The sequence below is a fragment of the Hemicordylus capensis genome, chromosome 1 (genome assembly GCF_027244095.1).
Source record: "Hemicordylus capensis ecotype Gifberg chromosome 1, rHemCap1.1.pri, whole genome shotgun sequence".
Classification (NCBI taxonomy): domain Eukaryota; kingdom Metazoa; phylum Chordata; class Lepidosauria; order Squamata; family Cordylidae; genus Hemicordylus; species Hemicordylus capensis.
In genome coordinates, this window is record NC_069657.1 from 182862247 (window position 1) to 182886383 (window position 24137).

At 44.8% G+C, this 24137-nt stretch overlaps 1 protein-coding gene across 12 annotated transcripts in view; it reads left to right on the forward strand.

The window, feature by feature from the left end:
* Positions 1–23471, forward strand: part of FMNL2 (formin like 2) — a 386434-nt gene extending 362963 nt beyond the window's left edge. For 5 of the 12 annotated variants that reach the window (XM_053258709.1, XM_053258714.1, XM_053258718.1 and 2 more), the window contains 3 exons: positions 7454–7552; positions 9877–10000; positions 21098–23471. In XM_053258709.1, the coding sequence (XP_053114684.1) occupies positions 7454–7552; positions 9877–10000; positions 21098–21207 (333 nt within the window). In that variant the 3' untranslated portion in view covers positions 21208–23471. Of the gene's footprint in view, positions 1–7453; positions 7553–9876; positions 10001–17559; positions 17695–19162; positions 19257–21097 lie in introns of all 12 variants that reach the window. The other 7 variants (XM_053258712.1, XM_053258717.1, XM_053258721.1 and 4 more) reach the window with 4 other exon arrangements.
* Positions 23472–24137: the final 666 nt, after the last annotated feature.

Consider the following 24137-nt stretch of genomic DNA (forward strand, 5'->3'; position numbering starts at 1 on the left):
TGAGCTGGTTATCGGAATGGCGAATCTGCTTTGCTGCATATTCGGAGCTTTTTAATTTGTGGCATTAAATGGATCATTCTCATTTCCTCGGTATTTCCTCGGCTCCTCTCCACATCTTTCTCTGTGTGCGTTCCCACAGCTTGCTCCAGGTTTTTTCTCCCCCCAATCACATCCCAGAGGAGTCACGAGATGCTTCATTATTACTTTTTTTTTTTAAATTGACGGTGGCCTTCCACAAAATTGACTAGTCAAAACAACAGAACACTTAACCCAAACCTTCTGAATCTGACCCAAATCTTTGCTGATCTTTATAATGAACTTGCCTTTGTGACTGCCTTCATCACCTCATGCCCCGCACCCACCCACCCCAGACTATTTAAGAGGCAGGGAAGTCTACAGTAGAAATCATTGCTTCTGTCATGAAGAAAAATGCAGCCTCAGTCAGCTCAGACACAAAGGGCTCAAGTTACATCAGAACCTGTAGTCTCCATTGTTAAGCATCCAACAACATCTGCATATGTAAAGCCTAGGTTCCTATGGTGACCAGGTTTCCATAAGATGAAGTTGAACTTGAAAGCATAGGAAGACCCACATTTTGAGTGTGCTTGCGTTTAACTCAGAAATTTCTCCCCCCCTCCCCTCCTGGACTCCCTCCACAGAATTTCACCAATCTGCCACAAACCCCCACCCCCCAGCATTCACAATTTCAAATCACTCAGACCAGACCGAGCTGTCAGACTCCTTCCTAACACTTGGTGTTCCGGAAATCTACCCAACAAACATTTAAAAAAGAAAGAAAGTGTGATTTTGGGGAAAAAACGAATTATCGGCAATGGCCCCTCCACACATGAAAGATAAGTGTTGGGCCATAGCATAATCCTCGGGATCTGGTACAGGATCCGTTGAATCCATTAGAATGGGTTCTGCGCCTGCACAGAAGGCGCCTCTTGGTGTTGAGTTTTCACAGCTCCTTTTTGGCACCTGCGCCCCGCCCCACATGACCACGTGGCTATTTAAGGTGGGAGGAAGCACAGGCAGCTCAATTCCTTTGCGACCGTTGTAGGAATCACTTGGTTTCTGCGGCTCCTTCATGTTCTTTCCTTGGGAAATTTCTTCTTTTGATTTTCTTCTGTTTACTGACTCGGACTGACTTTGGACTATCCCTTGCCTGCTGATTCGGATTCTTGACTTTCCCTGTTGACCTGGACTGTGACTGTTTTCGCTGTTCTCTAAATCCTATAAATGTGATTAAAGATTGGACTGATTTACCGGTAACAGACTTGGTTCGTGAGTAAAATGGATGCCCCGAAGGGAAAGAAAACCTTTAAGCGTTGCACTAAATGCAACGCTAAATTGCCCTCCCGGGACCGCCACAGTTTGTGTTTGCTGTGTCTGAGTGAGGCCCACATAACTTTGGCCAGTAAGATTTGCCAATCTTTCTCAAAACAAATGAGAAGGAATTGTGCGCTCCGCCTATGGGCATCTATTTATGATGATGTGTTGGCTGCTTCTACCTCTGGGGCAAAATCTCCACAGCCACACAGCTAGAAGGACCTGGGTCCAGCCCAGTCTAAAACTTCGATGCCCCCCGCTAAGTCTCCTAAGTCCTTGAAGAGGCCGGGCAACAAGATGGCGTCTCTGACTTGCCCCGCCACAAAGAAGAAGAAGCGCTCTGTCGGAATCGACTCCTTCGCCAGGATCGGCTCAGGATGTCGAGCTTCCCTTGACACCGAAGAGACATCCATCTGAGACACCATCGGGACCTTGGATACCAGGGCCTACACTTCACTCGATGTCAGAGAACTTACCACATCCAGCCGCATCGACATCGAGCATTTCAATACCAACGGCTTCAACACCGAGACCTGAACCTTGCTCAATACTGACAACATTGGTATCGATGAGTACCGTGCTCTTGACCTTTTTACGACCTTGCTATGGAGTTACAGACTTCGTCTTCGATGTCGGCATCGAAAGAAACGGACCTGCAGACAGCTCCAACATCGACAATTCTGCCTTTGACAATGTTGATACCGAAGTCTAGGGAACTAGTGCCTGCACCAACCCCTATTCGTTCACCATTGACATCGAGGGACGATGTCTGAATGTCTACTCTGAACACACCAACAAACATCACCACAGTGACCCCTAGGTTCCGGGCACCCATGACCTTTGCGCTAGAGGATGCTGACGTAGAGAACGTTGAAGCGCCCCCTCTGGATCCCCTTCTTAAGATGTTGGATTCCACTACGAATACACCTTCCACATTCCGAGGGTTTCCACATTCAGAAGAGGACACGACTGGGACTGCTCCGTGAATACTCACTGCTGCGCAACTCTCTGCATCTAATCCTTGGCATACATGCAGCTTCAGTCACTATGTTTTTCTGTCACGAGAGACTGCGTTGCCAGGTACAACTTCGCCTGGTGCAACATATGACATTCATGAGGACCGTGCTTGGCGGAGGAGGCTACCATCAACACCAGAACCATCTGCTCCTCCACTTCCTCCTAAAAAAGTTCTGACCAATATGGGCACTCAAATGTGTACCTATACTACCACAGTGTCTACTCAGACTTTGTCAACTCCTTTCACATCAACAGGAACACAAACAGATCCTTTACTGGCTCCTTCACCCCCATGTGCGATACCTCCAAAAGTGACAACACGCCATACACTTTCCGATCCGGACTCTGAGGACAGCCATCACGGCTCATTGGATTTTGAGTCTGATACTGAGACGGTGGAATTGGACTCTTCACTGGATGTCGCTACGCCCTCTCATGTGTCGCCAATAGAAAAATTAAAAGCTTACCACTCCCACGCGCGACGTATGGCCAGTGCACTCGGTCTGGATCTCACCTCACAACTCAGGACCATAGACGATCCAGTATACAATTTTATGCAACAATCTCAATCAGCCCAGCCTATTGCACTTCCTCTCTTGCCCATCATTTCCAATGCGACGCAATGCGCATGGCAGGTGCCTCACACTTCTACACCAACTTCAAAAAGGCTTGAGGGACTGTACCGAGTACAAGAGCAGGATAATACTTACTTGTTTAAACACCCAGTCCCAAACTCTTTAGTTATTAACTGCGCTACCTCCTCCAAGTCTGGACGGCGACATACCACCCCTGCGGACAAAGAAGGCAGAAAACCTGATGTAATGGGCAGGAAATTGTATTTTACATCTTGTCTATCGATTAAGGTGGCCAACTATTCAGCTTGCATGGCCAAGTATAGCTATTGTATCTGGGAAGCTTTAGAGAAAGACTTAGATACACGGTCTCCAGAGGAACTAAAACATCGCTTCCGTAAAACGTTGCAGCAAGCTGGTGACCTTACCTGTCAGCAGTTAAGCACAGCAAAGCACTTGGCAGAATCAGAATCACGATCCATCATGACGGCTGTCACCCTTCCCCGTCATGCCTGGTTGCAGTCTGCGGCCCTGCAACAAGATATGAAAGATAAAATAGAAGGACTCCCCTTTGATGGAAAGGGACTGTTTTCAGAGGAAACTGATGCCACCATGGAAAAGATGAAAAAATCAAAATTTACTGCTAAAACCTTTACGTCTGCTACCTCACAATCAACCTCCTACGGGAATAAACAGTGTTCCTATTACCGGCCCAGATCCACATACAAACAACAGGAGTGAAGAGACTTCCGTAAGTCTTACCAGCCCTTCAGCAAACGGACAACGCAACAGAAGGGCAGATTTCCCTCCAGCCATCGCAGTAAGCTGGGAGACGGTAACAAACAGCACCTTTGAAGTGCAGAACAGCCCATCGCATCTGCCTGGAACGTCCTATCACCTTTTTTCCCAGAATACTAGGGAGAACTTAGTTCCAGCCTACAACATCTCACAGCCGGTCCCACTAGCCACCAACTCCATCAGGTTGGCAAGTCATGCGAAAGCATGGCGCAACATAACATCAGATCGGTGCGTCTTGAAGATTGTGTCTTCCGGTTACGCGATAGAGTTCAAGACCAGGCCATCTTTCAGGGGCATATGCTTCACGACGGCTTTGCTTCAGGAAGTTCATGAACTCCTTCAAAAAAAGGAAATAGTACCGGTGCAATGGGCAAATCGACGAGAGGGGTTCTACTCCCGTTACTTGCAGATACCGAAGAAGGATGGCGGGATCCGACCAATTATGGACTTAAGACATCTAAACAAGTTCATCCATGTGAAGAAGTATTGAATGACGACGTTACAGGACATCCTACCTCTTCTCCATCACGAGGGGTGGCTTGTGACATTAGATTTGAAGGATGCCTATTTTCACATAGGAATCCGGCCCTCCTTCCAGAAGTATCTGCGGTTCACTGTAGGGTATTGTAATTTACCAATACCAAGTCCTGCAGTTCGGACCCTGCACGGCACCACGTATGTTCACCAAGTGCATGGCGGTGGTGGTCGCCCATTTGAGATCAAAGGGTCTGAAGCTGTACCCGTACCTTGACGACTGGCTGCTGTCCTCAACAAACAAAGAAGAGTTACTTTCACAGATAAAGTACATGTTACACCTGCTCCAGGCCTGGGAATATGAGTCAATTGGAAGAAGTCCAACCTGACTCCGGTACCCACCATATCGTTCATAGGGGCTGTGCTCAATGCCACAGAAGGGAGGGCATTTCTCCCAGAAGACCGTTATCAGACCATCGCGTAGTTGTTTGAAGAGTTTCGACCCACACCTTCTCAAACAGTGTGGCACATACAACGTCTCTTAGGTCTGATGGCTTCTTGCAGGTTAACTGTGCAATATACACGACTGAAAATGAGGAAACTACAGCTGTGGTTCCTGTCCTCCTTCAATCTATTACGGGACAGTCCTACGAAGACTTTGCTGGTACTAGCACCAATCCTGCGGTCACTGTCCTGGTGGACGCGAACCTCCAACCTACTCAGAGGAGTGCCATTTCAACCACAACTCCCGTTGGTCTGGGTAACGACGGATGCCTCTCTCCAAGGGTGGGGTGCTCATTGCAATGCTGCCACAACTCAGGGACTCTGGACCCGCGGTCAATGTCAACTGCACATAAATTTTCTAGAGTTGTTAGCAGTTTTTCAAGCCATGAAGGCCTTCCTTCCGATGCTACGAGGCTGAGTGGTTCAGTTACAATTAGACAACATCACTGCTGTCGCTTACCTGAACAGGCAGGGGGGCATTGTCTCCAGATCGCTCTGTGCACTGAGCATTCAGATATGGCATTGGTGCATCAAGAACAGTATAACACTGGTAGCAATGCACATCAAGGGATCGGACAATATCCTAGCAGATAGTCTCAATTGCTCATTCTCAATGGACTGCCATGAGTGGGAGCTAAACGACCGTCACCTCCAGAGAATCTTCGACCTCTGGGGTCATCCTCAGATAGACTTGTTTGCTACAACACATAATGCGAAGTGCAGACTGTTCTGCTCAAGAGTGGGACACGATCCACACTCACTGGGGGATGCATTCCAACTGGACTGGTCACTGCATCATACGTACATGTCCGTCCCCCATCCCCGCCGCTTGTGGGCAGGGTAGTAGCTCGACTCTTGGATGCTCCTGCGAGATGCATCTTGATCGCACCATGGTGGCCTTGCCAGCCATGGTTTCTGCATCTACTCAAACTGACTTCCAACATCTACTAGAGACTTCCGAACTGCCCAGACCTACTGATTCAAGAGGGCGGCAAGGTGTTACATCCCGAAGTTCTCACATTGCAACTCACAGCGTGGCGGATCTCCTGCTAAATAAGATTCTGCTGAACGAATGCAAACCGTCTACGAGGCGTAACCATGCCAGCAAATGGAAGCGGTTTGCGTCTTACGCAAAGACTCCTGTAAAAGTTTCTTGAGGGGACTTACGTATCTATATCCTCCTGTACGCAAGCCTGTGGAACCTTGGAGCATCTCTCTGGTCCTTTCAGCTCTAACAGAACCACTGTTCGAACCAATGCATTCTGCAACAATTAGACATGTATCCTTGAAAGCGGCCTTTTTAGTGGCCATCACCACTGCTTGCAGGGTGAGTGAATTGACTGCCCTCCGTGTGGACGTGCCATATGCTCGGTTCTACCCGGACAAAGTCCTTCTGCGTCCGGATATCACCTTTGTGCCTAAAGTAGTTTCAGATTTCCATGTCAACCAGGATATAGTTCTATCTACCTTTTTCAAATCTCCCTCCACGCCTTTGGAGAAGGCTCTCCATTTGCTGGATGTCTGCAGGGCACTACTGTATTATCTCTCCAGGACCAAAACATTCCGATAGACGAAAAAGCTCCTGGTGTCCTATAAGGGCTCTACTATGCGTCAAGCACTAACCAGACAACATCTGTCTTATTGGCTGGTGGAGGCCATTTGCCTGGCCTACTCGATACAGAAATTACCAGCCCCGAAATCTATCAAGGCACATTCCACAAGGGCATTTGGCGCTTCCACAGCTTTCCTGTTGGGGGTATCCATCCCTGACATTTGTAAAAGTGCTACCTGGTCTTCCGAAGAACCATTCGTGAAGCACTACGCTATTGATCTGCGCTCCGCAGCAGAGGTGAACTTTGGGAGAGGTGTTCTTAGGGTGTTAGAGTAACCCACTGCTCCCTCCTCCTTTTGGAGCTAACTAAACACCCATTCTAATGAATTCAACAGATCCCGTACCAGATAAACAGGTTGCTCACCTGTAACTGATGATCTGGTAGAGATCCGTTGATATCCATTAGACCCTCCTGAACCCCTCTGTAGTGGACCGTGTGTCTCTCCAGTAGAACTCGCCATCTATTAGACTGCTTCGGTGGTCTCCAAGGAACTGAGCTGCCTGTGCTTCCTCTCGCCTCAAATAGCCACGTGGTCACATGGGGCGCGGCGCCGGCACCAAAAAGGAGCTGTGAAAACTAACACCGAGAGGCTTCCATGCAGGCGCAGAACCCATTCTAATGGATATCAACGGATCTCTACCAGATCATCAGTTACAGGTGAGCAACCTGTTTTTTTCTTTCAAAAGCTGCTGAAAATAGATGATTTTTTTACACTGGACATAATCGAGCTAAGCCAGAATGCGCAGCCATAATTCAGGAGGAAACAGAGTCATGTCTGAGGTGGCCCCTGATAGCCCGCAGCGACTTCGGGGTAAATCCAGCTGATATGTGGACTCGCACCCTCCATTCTGAGGAGATTCGAACTAACAGCCATGTGTGTAAAAGCCCCAGGACATATAGGAAACAGCCTGTTCTGCATCAGTGGCTTCATGCCATCTTAAAGTACAGAGGGGTCATTTTATGCGTTTGTGGTTTTTTTGAGATGATTTATCATATCATATTGCAACAGACACAGGAAGTCTGACACAGGCATATTACACAGATTGTACATCCAAGTTAAACCACTATTAATGAATTTGTGTTTTCCTGAGTGAGTGTTACTAGCTCTAACTGGTGTTGTTTTTAATTTCCAACCACCAACAGCAAGCAGAAGAGGAGAATGAATTAAGAAAAAAGCAGGAGCAGGCACTCATGGAAAAACTTCTTGAGCAGGAAGCACTGATGGAGCAACAAGACCAAAAGGTAGGAAACCAGCTCTTGGATGGTTGTTGCTAAGAGATATGAAGTGTTTAAGGTGACAAACATTGATCCAGTGAAGGGGGTTCCTTTTATTGGCTGTGGCTGGCTATTCCATTCTTTGGGAACAACAAGGCAGCAACACTCCAGACAGTTGTCCCTGAGATGTCTGGGGTTTATTTCTCAAAGAAAACTTAATGAAGCTGCCTCACAGAGGTATTTAACAGAGTCAACATCCAAGAGACCTTTATGAAAATCTGAGCAGATTCATGTACATGCCCTCTCCTGTTGTTCCTAATTCTCAGAAAAAGCTTTGTTATTCTAAAATCTTTGACACAATGCCTGGAATGTATCCTTTCCCAAAGATTCTTACCAAGAAGGAATGGGTGTTATCTTGGCCAAGCAGTTCCATAACAGGAAAACATTCAATGTACAGACATAACTCTGTGGTAACTAAATATGAAGGAGGTCTTGGCAGAAGAGCCTCAAAGAAAATAGAGGGGAAAGAGAAATGTTTAATGTTACAATGATTCTAGCATTTTGCAGAGTTCTGCCTTTTATGTGAAGACTCTCCCACTGATAAGATCTATTCAGCTATATAATTAGAAGCTGGCATCCTCCCTGTAGGCTCAGACCAGGATAATGCTTCCTAGCAAGCCTGCAAGGAAGTCCGCTGCTAACTGAACAAAGGGGTACCTTTTAAAAGTGGTGGCTCTCTCTTTTTTTTTAGCAGGAGTGAGCAACTGGCCCTATCCATCCCCTGCATAGCATCCCTCCGGTGGCTGTTGCTGGTGTCTGTCATGTTTATTTTTTAGATTTTGAGCCCTTTGGGGACAGGGAGCCTATCTGTCTGTCTGTCTATCTATTTATATCTGTGTAAACCACTTTGGAAACCTTTGTTGAAAAGCAGTTTATAAATTTCTGTTGTATTCGTATTCCTGCAAACATTCACATACACTGCTATACACCCACAAACCAGTAGTACCTACAGGTATGTAAAAAATGTATACCCCACCTTTCCACCATTTGTATTCAAGGTAGGTTGCCAATAAAACAACACGGAACAATTACATTTTTTAAAAAAATCTTTAAAAAACAACCAAGTTGATAGGCTTTTTTTTTTTTAAAGGAACAGTTCAACAAAAAAAGGAAAAAAGGAGATCATGATCTCCAAAAGCTCAGGAAAACAGGACAAATTTAGCCTGCTTTCTCACAGATAATGATGATGCCAGGCAGATGGGAGGGAGTTCCTCAATCAAAGAACCACCATAGAAAAGGCCCTTTTCTCCCGAACTTGCATATTGTCCCCATCACCCTTCTGTCATCCCCTGACACAATGGCCAAATGACAGAAAGTTGTATTCCTTTCTGTTCTGGGTGCCCTAAAATAATTGTGCTGTTAAAAGTGCCCTTAATAGCATGGTAGCTATTCAGCATTACTTCTCTGGAAAAGGAGGTCATCATATCCCCTCAGTGGTACTAGTGCAAATCCGATTGTCTGGTTTGTTTGTGGTGTCCAAGCCTGGGTAATGAGTTTTACTTCAAGTGCTGAAAAAGTCCAGATGGGCTGCTTGAGGACACCTTTTGGTGCCCTGAACTGGGTGGCAGCTGCCATTGTGTAATGAGAGGCTGGCTTGGGCTTGGACTTTGGCACTGAAGCTTTGGCTTCACATAATGGTGACTGGCTGACAGCCTGACTAACAAGGTGAGCATGTAAGGATACTCTGCCGGGGTGTGCTGGGAACAAAGATCCTCCAGTTTTGAACGCATGCTGCTGCAGCACAGAGTTAGATCTTCCAAACATTCCTTGTGCTCCAGAAGTGCTCTGCTGGATTGGAGACACACCGCTCAGGGTATTAATCTTAGTCCTGTGATATACAGTGCATGTACAGGAGGACTAGGGAAGTCCATCCCTACTGAGCCTCCTTAGGAGGTTTGTTAGTCAAGATGTCAGCACTGACTTTTCACTAGGCCATTCATTGCTAGTTCACTTGGATCCGCATGTTAGCCCATGGATGAAGATCTGTCATCTTAAAGTCCTTAATCTAGGTTTTAATCATTGTTGCTCCTTTTATATGGACCTGAAAAGCTAAATTTTGTATTGCCCAGTTCATTAAATATATCAATTTCCAAAGCTCTCTCTCTCAGCAGCATGTAAGACCTGTTCACCTTTGGTTTGTTTTCCTTCTTAACTTCTGTGTTTTAAGCTCTTGCAAATGAAGGCTGCAGTCTGGTGACTTGATATTTCAGCAGGAAAAGGGTAGACAAGCCATTGAGTCATTGGGGGCCACTCTTGACTGACCTTTGTGATCCTGTTCTGCTCCCTTTCAGTCTCCGTCCCATAAAACAAAGAGACAGCAGCAAGAGCTGATTGCAGAGCTAAGACGGCGACAAGTCAAGGACAGTAGGCATGTGTACGAGGGGAAAGATGGCGCTATTGAAGATATCATCACAGGTAAACAAACAAACCAAATGAACAGGAGAGGCTCCAAAGACAGCACAGTGTGTCTGTCCACCTCTTCCATTTTAATCATTCTGTTAGAGGGTTGCAATCCATTACAAGTTGGGAATGATCGAATGTACCAGTCATTTAACAAACTGAGCCCAGTAGCTAGTCAAGCAGTGCCAAAGTTCCAAGTGTCATGTTTGTTCAGTGGCAGAGGTCTCAGTGATATCTCCTTTGTGTCTTGTTTGAGTTCTCTTTCACTTCAGCATGCTATCATGACTAAAGCTGTAGACAACATAGAGACTTGGCAGATGTATTTGTGCAACAGATGCATGCCATATCAGTCTTTGATATGTTTGATCAATTTGTGAAGTCACCGGGGTTTTAACCTTATTTATTTAAGCTCATGTTCTTCTTAAAATGCTACTAACAGTAACTGCCATAACGTTAAATGCGTAACAAAGGCAAAATCATTTGGCTTGGATTGCTGAATGATTTACAGCGTTTGGAGTTACATGTTCTTCCTGCAACAGACTAATGCTTGTCTCTTTCTGCACTCTATGATTGAATGCAATAGGGTGACCATGGCTTGGCCTAACATATAGCAGTCATGACAAGTGCAGTGTGGACAGACTATTCCTGCAATAGGCAGGTTATCTGCTGAAAACGGATTTAGATATCATATGTGGCCGCAGCAGAGTATATATGACTTGAAAGGAACTATAAACAGCTAATTACTAACTGCTTTTCTGGCATTAATGATTACTGACTCACTGATCTGGATCGTGATCCATTGCCCTCATAAGCATCAGTTCTGTGCCTGTGTGGTACCATTCAGGTAGAATTTACTAGCTCCTCAAAGCACTTAGCCCTGCCACCTGCACGTGGTACACTTCCTCAGTTTGAGCGGGCTAGCGTTCTCTCCTCACTTCCTTTCTGACCACCATTGTGTTGGCACATTGTACAATGAGCTCCTCAGATTGGAACAGTTTTATTCTGTGGAAAACAAAATTGAAATACGATTGATATTATATTATCCTCTGACTTGGACAGGATCAGACTATTCTTTCTCTCAGTGTTTTAATTTTTTCTTTCTAATGGACTATTTTTATCAGACAGTACTTCGGACTGTTTAATGGCTTACACTCGGAATGGACTCTTGCACAGCAACTTGAGTATTCTTACCGTTTTATTTAATTATTATGGATAAGAAAAAGAACTTTAAACGCTGTCTCCACTGCAGTGCAAAATTTTCATCAGCGGACAACCATGAACTCTGCCTATGTTGTCTGGGAGAAGAGTACAATACCTCTACTTGTAAGATTTGTCTTATTTTCTCCCACCAGACCAGAATAAATATAGCCCTTTGTTTGTGGGCTGCCCTTTATGTCCTGACCCCTGGAATGCCGATTCCTGGGACCCTGATGGACACCCCCCTACCTTTGACATCCAGTACGGTATCAAGATCGACATCGAACTTGGTGTTGAAGTTGGCATTGAGGTCTGCCATTGTGCAGTCTAAAACCTCAACACCAATTGTTTTGACGTCTTCCACTGATACATTTAAGGCACCTATGCTGCCCTCTGATTCATCCCATCAAAAGCGGCACAAGTCTCGACATCGGGGCTCTGATTCTGAAGGGGCGCTTCCTTCCAAGAAACATCAGGGAAAATGTGCCAAGACTGGGTGCAATTGGACTCCCACCCCTTTGTGGGCTCCACCTTCTCCGATGACCCTTCAGTCAACCCTGATGACCCCTTGATCTCGTCCATCGACACCGGAGATTGCAGAGCTAGATTCTTTTGTGTCCACAGCACAACACACTGTTTCAATGTCAGTAGTGACAATGTGGTCGATGCTGGCCACGGTATTGACTGCTTGACGCCGTGAGTGCTATCTGTCACCCGCAGTGATCAGTTTCCAGCCACTCTCTGTACGCAGCACGCTCTCTGTCCTGTGTCTTCCCCGGTCTCTTTCAACGTTGATGCTGACAATGACTTTCTAGCCTTTCCAAATGCAGACCTGCCCACATCCATGGAAACTCCCAACCAACTATGTTACCACACAAGGCTTAGTTCGTGGAGGTGGAGGAGGGGATGCTACGCAGCCACAGCTAAGCTCCCATTGGATTACCAGACTCCCATTGGATTACCAAGAATATAGACTCTGGAAGGCCCATTGCCATTCCTCAGCATTGATGGTGCCTATTGCCACTCAAGTAACCCCTCCACTGGAATTGCCGAAGCCTGCTGCTACTATGGTCTTGATGTTGACCCAGGTCACTCAGCTGCCTACAATGACTGCCGCTGTGGTTTTGATGTCAACACAAGTTACGCCACCAAGAAAAGATGATTCCTCGGTGCCTAGACCTCTTGTTCAGCTAACCTGCATGTCTACTCAGATGGCCGAGATGCCTAAACCTAGTCCTCAAAAGAGTCAACCCACGCAGACGGTGGCCCTGGAGTCAACCCACCCAGACGCCACTACATCTTCAACTCAAACAGTCCTTAAGAAGATGGATTCTGCTCCTTCTGGGCGTCATACCGTAGTCTTAACAGATGACTATGATTCTGATTTATCTTCTACTGGCACGAGTTCCTCTGAACATCCTGACGACCCGCCCCAATCAAAGTGGTACCAGGTGAAAATGTGTTTCCTAATAAGGAGATCATTCTTATCACAAACAGATATCTGAGATGGCTTCTGCACTTGGTTTGGAGTTAAAGAAACAGGCTCAAGATGTGGATGACCCTGTCTACCAGTTCTTTAACTCAATGGCTCCCACTCAGCTAGTACACTTCCCTATGCTACCTGTGCAAGGCTGCTAAGTCTGTGTGGGAATCTCTCCAAACCTCTGCCCCTACCTCCAAGTGCTTGGAGAATTTATTTAGAATTCAGGAAGAAGATAATGACTTTCTACTAAAGCACCCACCACCCAACTCTGTTGTAGCACTTAACAATAGCAATAGCACTTACATTTATATACCGCTCTATAGCTGGAAGCTCTCTAAGCAGTTTACAGTGATTTAGCATATTGCCCCCCAACATTCTGGGTACTCATTTTACCGACCTCGGAAGGATGGAAGGCTGAGTCAACCTTGAGCCCTTGGTCAGGATCGAACTTGCAACCTTCTGGTTACAGGGCGGCAGTTTTACCACTGCGCCACCAGGGGCTGTAGTGGATTGTGCCTCATCTTCTAAGACCAGCAGGTGACATACCATGCCAGGGGACAAGGAGGAACGAAAGTTGGATGTCCTAGGTTGAAAAATCTACTCTACCTCCTGTCTGGCAGTAAAAATTGCTAATTACACTGCCTGCTTTGCTCAGTATGCTCCCTCCCTCTGGGATGAGCTTTTTCAAGAATAGGCTGACCTCTCATTGGAGTTGTTTCTAGCCAAGTTCCATGATATCCATTCTGAAGTTACTCTCTTAACTAGACAACAACTGAGCAATGCCAAACACCTGGCAGAAACTGAATCTCGGACATTGGCAACTGCTGTTTCTTTATGGAGGCATGCTTGGCTGCACTTTACTGTGCTTCAACCTGAGATGAAAGATCATGTTGAGAACCTGCCCTTCAACAGGAAGGGCATCTTCTGTAAAACCACATAAACTACTATGGAGTCCATCAAAAAATTGAAATTTGCAGCTAAATACCTTTTCGGCTCCTTCACAGACCTATAGCTCTAAATACCGCCATTATGTAGGAGACAATACTCCTACAAACAGACAGGAGAGACTTCCATAAGCAGTATCAATGCTTTAATAGGAAGCCCTTTAACCAGAAATCTAGAGGCACCCAACTGAAGACCACCAATCCGGGCAAGCAACATCTTTGATCACAAGGCCAATCCACCGGATGCCCTAGTCCAGGAGTCAACACCATTGGCTTTTCTGCTACCTTCCATCCTAGTCACCTCCAACATCAGGCTGGCAAGTCATGCCTTCGCATGGTGCAACATAACATCAGATCGCTGGGTCCTTTGCTTAGTCCAGATGGGATATGCAATAGAATTCATGACCCTACCATCATTCAACGGGATCAAGTATACTCCTGCATCCCCTCTGCTGATGGAAGAAGTTCAGATGCTTTGTTGATGGAAGAAGTTCAGACTCCCTGCTGATGGAAGAAGTTCAGACACTCTTGGACAAGGGGGCAATATTGCCTGTTCAGTGGACAGATCAGTGGTGGGGTTTTTACTCTTGTTACTTCCAGGTCCTGAAATGGAACGGAGGTCTAAGGCCGATCATGGACCTATGGTGGCTGAACTGCCATGTGGGTGTGCACGTTTTGCATGATGATATTGCAGATCATCCTTCCTCTCCTCCATGGGGAGGAGTGGTTTGTAACGATGGATCTTGGAGATGCATATTTCCACATCGGGATCCAGCACAATCACAGGCAGTACCTCAGGATCACTGGGCCCCCAGATCTATCAATATGTTCTACTGTTTGGTCTGGTGACAGTGCTCCGTACATTTACAAAACATATGGCTGTGATCATAGCGCACCTTCAATTGCAAGACATTGCAAATCACCTTGTTTGCAATGTTTGTGAACAAGAAGTGCCCCCAATATTGCTCGAGGCTTGGTGGCTGCAACTCCTGAGGGGATGCCTTCCAATTCAACTGGGGTCAAAAGTTTCTATACATCTTTCCTCCTTACTCTGTTGAACAGAGTTTTGGCGAAATTCCTGCAGGAGTATGCAAATTGTATATTGATTGCTCCCTGGTGACCCCAACAGCCATGGTTTCAACAAGCACTCAGACTGTTGGAGGATCGTCACAGGCGTCTGCCTCTACGTGAGGATCTTCTGCTACAGAAGACTCGGTCATCTCAACCTGAAAATCCTAGACTTGACTGCCTGGAGCAGGGATTCTCAACGTTGGGTCCCCAGATGTTATTGGACTTCAGCTCCCATAATCCCCAACCAGAGGCCACTGAGGCTGGGGATTATGGGAGTTGAAGTCCAATAACATCTGGGGACCCAACGTTGAGAATCCCTGGCCTGGAAGATAAGCTTTTGAATGACATCCTCCTAAACAACAGAAAGAAATCTACATGCATCAATTACAATAGCAAGTGGGAGCGATTCAGGCTGTATGCACAGTGGCACGGCTTTCTGCCTCACTCTGCAACATTTTGAAGCCGCAGAAGCTTGCCAGTGTTTCTATTAGGGTTCATTTGACTGCTATTTCTGCTCGTCATCCCAGATGGGTTGGAACATCAGTTTTCTCGCATCCAGACTTTGAAGAGATTCCTAAAAAGCCTGAACAACCTCTACTCAACTATCCGTCGTCCTACTGAACAATGGAGCTTGTCCCTTGTCCTGTGTGCTCTAACAGAACCTCCGTTTGAGCTCATGGCAAAGGCCCTTCCTAAATTTGTGGCACTAAAGACGGCCTTTCTGTTGGCCATAACGTCAGCTCAGTGGGTCAGCGAACTAAATATCCTTTGCATTGATGTTCACTGTACTAAATTTCATGATGACAAAGTGGTGCTTTGCCTGGACCCTGATTTTAGACCTAAAGTGGTTAAAGACAGCGACATTGTCTTACCTACCTTCTTCTACAATCCCACAGCGGCTCTGGAGTGTTTGTTGCATTCCTTGGATGTGAGGCATGTACTCCTCTTCTACTTGCAGTTGACCAGGCCCTATAGGAAGACAAAGTGCCTTTTGTTGGCTACAAAGGCAAGGTGAAAGGTTGCCAAATTTCCATTCAAAGGTTGTCCCACTGGATTGTGGAACTCATTCTCCTGGCATACAAGCACCAGAAAGTAGAGCCCCCAAAGACCATACAGGCTCATTCTACAAGGGCTTACGCTACTTCAGCAGCCCATATGGCTGGCATCAAGCTCAGAGAGATCTGCACCACAGCAACCTGGTCCTCTGAGCATACCTTTGTTAAGCACTATGCCTTGGACCTTCGCTCTGCAGCTCAGCCAATTTTGGGAGGGTGTGTTGGAAGAAGTCTTACCTTAGCATACTACACCCACCTCCAGACTGACAGCTTGTTAGTCACCCACTCTTTTGAGTGCAACGGATCACGATTCAGATAAACTGATTCAGATAAACTGATTCAGATAAATTCATGATTCAAATAAACTGTAACTATTGAATTGGAAGTGATCCGTAACAGTCATAAGACCCTCCCGCCGGCCCCACTGCAGTATGCGAAGTGACAAAATGTATGTTTATAAAATATGAAGTGCTACTTACCTTGTCAAACTGTGAACTGGTTCCATACGATGGTTGAATCGAAATGTCAGTTCTTCAGGAATTGAGGAGAGAACACTAGCCCACCCAAACTGAGCAAGTGCACCATGTGCAGGGGGTGGGGCTAAGTACTTTGAGGAATTAGTCAGTTCTGCCCATGCAGGCACAGAACCAACTCTTATGACTTCAATGGACCACTTCCAGATCAATAGTTACAGGTGATCAACCTGTTTATGTGTTTCCCTTGAATATAGCAGCCTTCCACTTTGCCTGAGGGTCAAAGGTAAGGGGCTGTCGCTTAATGGTAGAGCACATGCTCTGCATGTAGAAGGTCCCAAGTTCAGTCCCTGGCATCTCCAATTAGGATTGAGAAGGGCCCTGTCTGAAAGCCTGGAGGGATGCTACCAGTGGCTGACATGCTGCACAACCTTAAAAGGATGGAGCAAAACTATCCCCGCAAGAAGTGACTAAAGCTTTGCTTTGCAGCATTGGGTGGGTGGAAAGGGAAGGGGAAGTAATTTTTGCTTTTCTCCTCTCCCTGCAAAAGCCCTTTTCGCAAGAAGAATATGTCAGTGAGGGTCGCACAACCCTCTGGGACATATTCTTGGCAAAAAAAAAAAAAGAACTTTTGCAGGGAGGGGAGAAAAGCAAAAATCACTTTCCCCTCCACCCACCCAGTGTTGTGAAGCAAGCCTTGCAGACTGTTAGTTTAGCTGCTTATTGTGAAGATAGAGCTCTTGCTTGAACTTGCAAGGCTGTGCCGTGTGTCAGCCAGTAAGAGTAGTCAGTTGTGACCTAGGGGGACCAATGGTCTGTTTATAGAAGACAGCTTCCCAGGTTTAAAAGTAATGTACAAGACCCTTAGTACACAATGCAAGGAATATTTATTGATCTTCAACAGACATCTGTGTACATTATTCTAATAATTCCTTATTCAGCTAGGATGGAATTATTTAACTCAATGAAACTGCAGGGTCATTTTGATGTTAAATTTAATTGTTCCTCTATATGAGACTTCACCTGGGATTTTCCTAATTATGTAACTTTATTTCACTAAGACCCAGGAAGAGCCAGTCAAAGTGGAGGAATGGCCATGCTGAGTTAAAAGTATGCAAACTGAAGTGATTTGAAACCATCATGTCATTTTTAATATCTACCAGTCTTCCCAAAAAACAATAACTAACGTGATTAAGGGACGATCTGACAATAGTCCATCCGAATAAATCCTATTGTGGTGGTTAAATGACTGTAAAGCCATCTCTTTAACAAAGCACTAACCATGTACTAATGCAATAGATCTTTGCTTCTTATTGTGTTCTGTCTTGTTTGGCTGTTATTTTCCATGCAGTGCTGAAGACGGTGCCCTTTACCGCTCGAACGGCCAAGCGTGGCTCTCGGTTTTTCTGCGAACCTGTCCTCACAGAGGAATTCCATTACTAAACTATTCCTCTTTCACACCCGATGCTCTTAAAAAAAGGTTGCTGTAGGTTTTTGACCTTTCTCCATTTGTACAGATCTTATGTAAGGCAATGTGGCTGTTGAATGGATTCATGATGTCTGGCACCCTTGGAGTTGTTTTCTACATCATCGTCTCATTGCACGTTCTTGTCTTCCAGTAGCCTTTCTCCCTACCACCAGCCATGTGACACTTGGCACCATCTTTTCCATTTCAGAGACACATTGGTCTATGCACTAAGCCCCATAGAACAGCAAGTGTTGGAAGTCACAGTAACATCACTTAGGCCAATGTGGCTGTGCTGCAAGCCGGCCCAATGCAATTTGCAAGAGATTTGCAGGTCATAATGAGAAATGTGACAGATGGTTCACTTGGTTTTTCTATGTCATTAGGCTCTTGTATCCTTTTCCTTTCTGAACTGACCTGTGCTGCATGAATCCTGTTAAATTAAACCAGTCTCTGGAAGTAGGTCTCGGGTACACACTGAACTGAACTTTCATGGGCTTTGCTTTGTGGCATGCAAGAGATTGACACCATTTTCTTCTTTGTGATTTGCAAGAGCATTCTATGTCCGTTTTTCTATCTATCACTTGCATGTATATCTGTGTTTGCATGTAAGACCAGGCAGGTGTCAAATAAGTAGCCCCTAAATCCTACTGCTTTCACCCTATCACATCCACATTCATATTCACTTCAGTTCCATGACAACTTAATTGGAAATCTCTTTAGAGCCATATGGTAACTACATGTAAGACAACGTTTTGCCTTTGATCACTTCAAGCCTTTGCAGTTATGGGAAAGACACAGCAAAAACAGGACCCAGATAGCTCATGGTACTGGAAGCAGGTCTTGGTTTCTGAGCCAAGCTATGGTAGCTCTCCTGAGGTCAAGAATCAAAGAGTGGATGAAAAAAATACCCAAGGGGGAGATCAGGGAGAGCAAAACAATCCTTTAAAATGGCTCTTTAAGCATAGCTGTCCAGAGTTATTGTCATGGAACTTGATTCATTTACATCATGTGATGTAAACTGTAAAAAGGGATGGTGTTTAACATGCATGTATCTATTAATGCTGTTGTCTTTGATACAAAAGAACCCAGGATTTCAAAGAAAACAGCATTGGCATTTCCTTCTGGTGCAAAATATTTGAATGGGGGCTTTAAAAAACAACCACTGCTGACTATACAAAATGCTGACTATAACTCCTGTTTGCTCTTTGAAGTCAACTGCTGTACAACCATCCTGGAGCCAATGTTCAAAGCAGCTTGGAGTTTTATGATCAAGAGACCAGGGTGGCCAATTCTTCTTTCTCTTTCTAACTCCTCCTTACAGCTTTGGCCTCACTCATCTTTGCTTAACTTGCTAACACATGTGAGATTCTCCTCCCCTCCCCTCCCCCCATTTTATTTTATTTTGCCTTTTGGCACTGAGTTGCTCTCATGTTCCATCCCATTTTTAACTTAACCATCATTCTGTTGTTGTTTTTTTTCTGTTTAGCCCTAAAGAAGAATAATATCACTAAATTTCCAAATGTACACTCGAGGGTAAGGATTTCTTCTAGCACACCGGTGGTGGAGGATACACAGAGCTGGCAAGCATAACTTTTTACTTGGCTTCCTCCTCTCTCTGTACGCCACACAAAACTGCTGCACAACACAGCCAAGCAATAGCAGTAGGAACATGAAGGCGTGATGAAGACTGTAAGGATGCAGGAGCTTTGCTGGTGCTTTCAGTCTTTCTTTCATAAACGCTTTCATAAATGTAGAATACAGATGGGCTAATCACATCTCTCACCTGCATTGAATGATATTGTTCACTCACAAGTGTCATGGTTAGTTCTGTTCAGAATAGAGTAATTGCCTTCCATACCTCAGTGTAGCTGTGTGGGAACCCCTGGGTACAGCATAGCAGGCAGAGAGGGAAGAGCTGTGCACAAAGGCAGAGCTGCCATGTTTTTTTAGAGGCCCTGTTCCTGTCCTCTAGCAGTAATCCAATATGTCTGGCCGCTGATGTAGAGGGGAATAATTCACCTGCTAAATGTCTGGATGTTAAGATTCTGTTCAGAGTACTGTTAGCAATCCTACACAAGCATGCTGCAAAACCTTTCAGAAATTGGCATTTATCTATAATCTTATTTAGAATTAGTGGTTCACGTATCACGCAGAGAAATGGCAACATTTTGAGACCCGCTCACACTGCTGTGGGGCTCTACAAGCACGTCCGCTCTGCTACAGAGGTGGGTTGCTCCATTCCTACTAAGAGTTGCACAGCCGCAATTAGGATGCCACGTCCACTGGAGATAGTGGAAGTCATTTTGCAGCTCTGATTGTGCCGTGCTTAGTAGGACTGAAGCAGCCCCCCTCTGCAGAAGTTTGGCCGCATTTTGTAGAAACATGGATGTTTCTCTACGTGATATATGAGCCAGTGTTCTATGTTTACTGGGAACCTGCAAGGACAATAGATCCCAAATCTGTTAATGAAACAAAATCCAGAAAAACAGACACAGATGTCTGTGATTCTTGTGACTTGGGAAGCTATTTGACCTTTGGGAATCTTGGTGATTACAGCTGGTTTTCTTTGTCTCGTTCTTCTGAATGGCTTCCACTGAATCCTGTTGTCCTGGGCTGAGGCACTCCCTTGCTGCAATTCTGCCTCTCTCTGTACCTTTGTTTGCCATCCTGCCTGAGCAGCAGGTGTAGGCTCTCTCTGAAAGGGAGGAGCTGAGGAGACCCTGGTCCTGCTGTGATGGCAGCAGCCCTCACACAGAACTACTGCCTCCACTGAAAGTGTGCATGCATGCAGTCCTTAGGAACATATTTATGAAAGTGGAATGGGCTTTTGGAGAGAGGAGAGAAAAGCAATCATTGTAAAGGCTCCCCGCTGACCTGCTGAGCATAATGTTGGCTGCTGTTGGGGTTATCTTAGGAGTCCACAGCAGCTCCAGGGTGCAGCATTATGGTTCTGTAACGCTGCACATCATATCAGCCACTGATTATTTGTGGTAGCACTAGTAGGGGAACCCTGGTGTGAAAGCCACATCACAGCTGAACCTCTGTGTGTGGAGAGTATGTATGTACCAGTGAGAACTCCAATGTAAAATTTCAATGTGGAGGGAAATTTGGAGACAGGAGCTCTTCAAACAAGCCCACAAAAATGAAAAGCCTGTTTGTTCATAAGTACACAGTCCTGTAACCACCATGAAGAATAATGCACCTCTCATTAAGTACATAGAAATCCCACAAATTACTGCCTTTTTAATGAGTAGTTAGTGAATAGAGAGGCCAGTGTTATTTGCTCAGTTCTCCATAAGCTTCAACATTCCCTTTTTCTCTTTTGCTTCAAGCTGCTTTGATTGGCTACCAGCAGGACTCTTTTCTTAGCACTGCAAAGACAAGAGGCCACTTCTGACACCTTCATGTTTCCTCCCTACAGATCTTAGAAACCAGCCCTACAGACGAGCCGATGCGGTGAGGCGAAGTGTGAGGCGGCGTTTCGATGATCAGAATTTGCGCTCTCTCAATGGTGCCGAAATAACCATGTGAGCTGGATTGGAGAAAAACCTGCATGTGTAAAATAGAAAGTGTGCTTAATTGATGCCTTGCCATGTGGACTCTATTTGCGCTACCATTTTAATTACGGCCTTGATCACAGCACGTTAACTTATCTTCTGGAGGGCTCAGTAAGGACAGAAGATGCATAGGGATGGAGAGAGGGAGAGAGAGAGAGAGAGAGAAAAGATGGGCTCCACTCAAACTGTAGCTACCAAGTGCCTAAATTTCAAGTACCTGCTCAAATTAATCAAAGCAATAGGACTTTATTTGATTGGGTATCTTTTTACACCAATAAATTTGTTCACTCTTTTTAACCAAAATGTAAAATACATGTTGTATGTGTTGTTGTTGTTAACAACATACAATTTAAGGAATGGCCATCAGTACGCCTTCTGGATTTCATGACTGGTTGTAAATAGGTAATATTTGGATGTGATCTGCTGTGTGCTTCCCCTCCCCCGCCCCCAATGATTTTCAGTACATTCCTGGACAAGTCTGAGTTACGAGCTCTGAGCTTCAGCTGCACTTATTGATATATGCATATGTAGATATATGCATACATACGGAATTCTCACAAATAAAGGTGATGGTGGGGTGGGGGGGACACAATAAAGTAAATTGTAGCCTTTCAGCATTTTGTTTATCTCAAGGCTGTGGGAAACATCTGTGAAACAAAGGTTGAGGTGGATCTGAGTCCAGTTTACAAATGGTTAACATTAACTGGGATAACACAGACTTGGATTGTGTGATTTCTGTTGTATATAGACTTGGAAACACGAGGCTTATATTGAATACACACCTGGCAGCTTTCACATTCTACCTGTTCTATACCAGCGGGTAATGAAGCAAAAAGTTCATGAGGTAAAAGTGAAGAGTCTGAACACGTTGCAAACACAGAAGAAGAAAGAATGATATATGGGACTCCATTACTGTGTTCTTCAGGTAGAGGCAGCTTTTGGGTAACAATGTTATTTATTAATTCGCACTAAGATATTAACTTCTCAACAATCAGTATTAGAATTCCTGACCACAAGCGTACTGTTGTCAGAACATTGGAAATCTGGTGCCCTGCTAAGAAAATTAGGATCCCTTCTGTCAGCAACTTTATATCTCCATTCTGGACAAATGCACATTCAATAGGCGACCCAGCTATAGAAACAGGCGCGTTTGAATGAAATTCAAAAACCACTTCTCTGCTCTTTATTCCTTTCAATGGGCTGTGCATTCCCATCATTTGGATGTAAAATGAGACGTGCACATAGGTCTGTATCCCTTGAAAATAATACTGTGCAGATAAAAATGTCCTTATTTGGGGGCGGGTTGTGGGGAGGTCCAGTTGACACATGTGGATTGGGGTGTTTGGATATTAAACTTTGAAGCAGGTAGAACACCTAAAATGGGTTTAGTGTAAAGAGTGGCCATTGCAAATCCATCTGTTGTTCTAGACAGGGCATGTGGTTTACTCCAATGTCAAAAACTGGACTGAAACATAAGGGATATCTTGCTTATAACTTACCTTTCCTGGTAGCACTGCATCACTCTGTTAATTGTAAAATATATTGTATAGTATTTAACCACTGAATTCTTTTCTTTTTATGTTGTGCTTATGTGAACCACTGGTAAAAGGTCCCATATTCCTTTGATAATGTGTAGTTATATGATAATCTGTTTTTAAATGTACAGATATTTTGCTACAAAATTGGTGCTTTTTTATGGTTTTTACACTTCTCTTTAATTCCCACTCTAGCCTTGGGGTAATATTGTAAATATTGTTTAAAAATGCATCAGCCTGTGCTATACAATCTGAATGTTATTTTAACTTATAGTTTTGTTTTGTTTTATATTTAACTAAATGGACAGTTTGGGGCTCAAAGGTTATTTACATTTGCTCACCTATTTACAGAAAGCTTATTTTAAACAACTGCCACCCACTCTCTCGACAGCAATGTGTACTTGACATGCTGAAGGGAATATGCCAAGATTGCACCTTTTTCTTCGCTGAAAGATGAATGTTGATTTGAATAAAATAAAATTTGGAAAGATATCTTAAGGACTCCTAAATAGCTACAAGAGCATTCCAAAGTATGAAAAACTTTTAATATGAACAAGTGGGCTGTAATATTGGCATGTTCTCTTAGATATTTTATCTAGTAATAGATCTGCTTCTTAGCAATATGATAGGTGTTTTATAAAAGCAGTTCATGTTACTTTTCTGATCTGTTCATGGCATATGATTGAATAAACTATTTACACTACTACAACTGATCTATGGCTTGTTCGTTAGGCATTAATTTTGTTCCAACTGTCAGTGTAACATCACAAGAAATATTTATAAGCAAAGATTGTTTATTTAAAGGTAACAATGAAACCTAAGTGATCAACTTCCACTGGCAACTGGTTTAACTGAACTCTGGCACCTGCTAAGATTCCATATAATTTAAAGTAACAAATCATTTAAGTCAGGGTTTCTTAACCTTGCCCCCCGACCTGATGTTGTTGGACTACAACTCCCATCATCCCGATATGGCCTTTGTGGCTGAGGATGATGGGAGTTGTAGTCCAACATCAGCTGGAGGCCCAAGGTTAAGTGTTAAATCATTACAGATTTTATTCAGGTGGTCTGATCTCGGTAGAGCCACCATACATGGTGGCTGATGTGATATGTGGTTTCGGAGAGGCAGTGCTGCAGCTGGAGACTGCTGTGGCCTTGGAAGGCAGCCCCAACACGGTGAAGAACAGGCAGCAGCACTTCTGCCATTTCCCCATTAAGCAATAGGAAGTTGCCTTATTTCAAGTTAGACTATTGGTCCGTCTAGCGCAATATTTTCTACACAGACTGCTTTTTAGGCCAGAATCTTCCCTAGCCTGACCTAGAGATGCCAGGGATTGAACCTGGGACCTTCTGCATACAAAGCAGATGC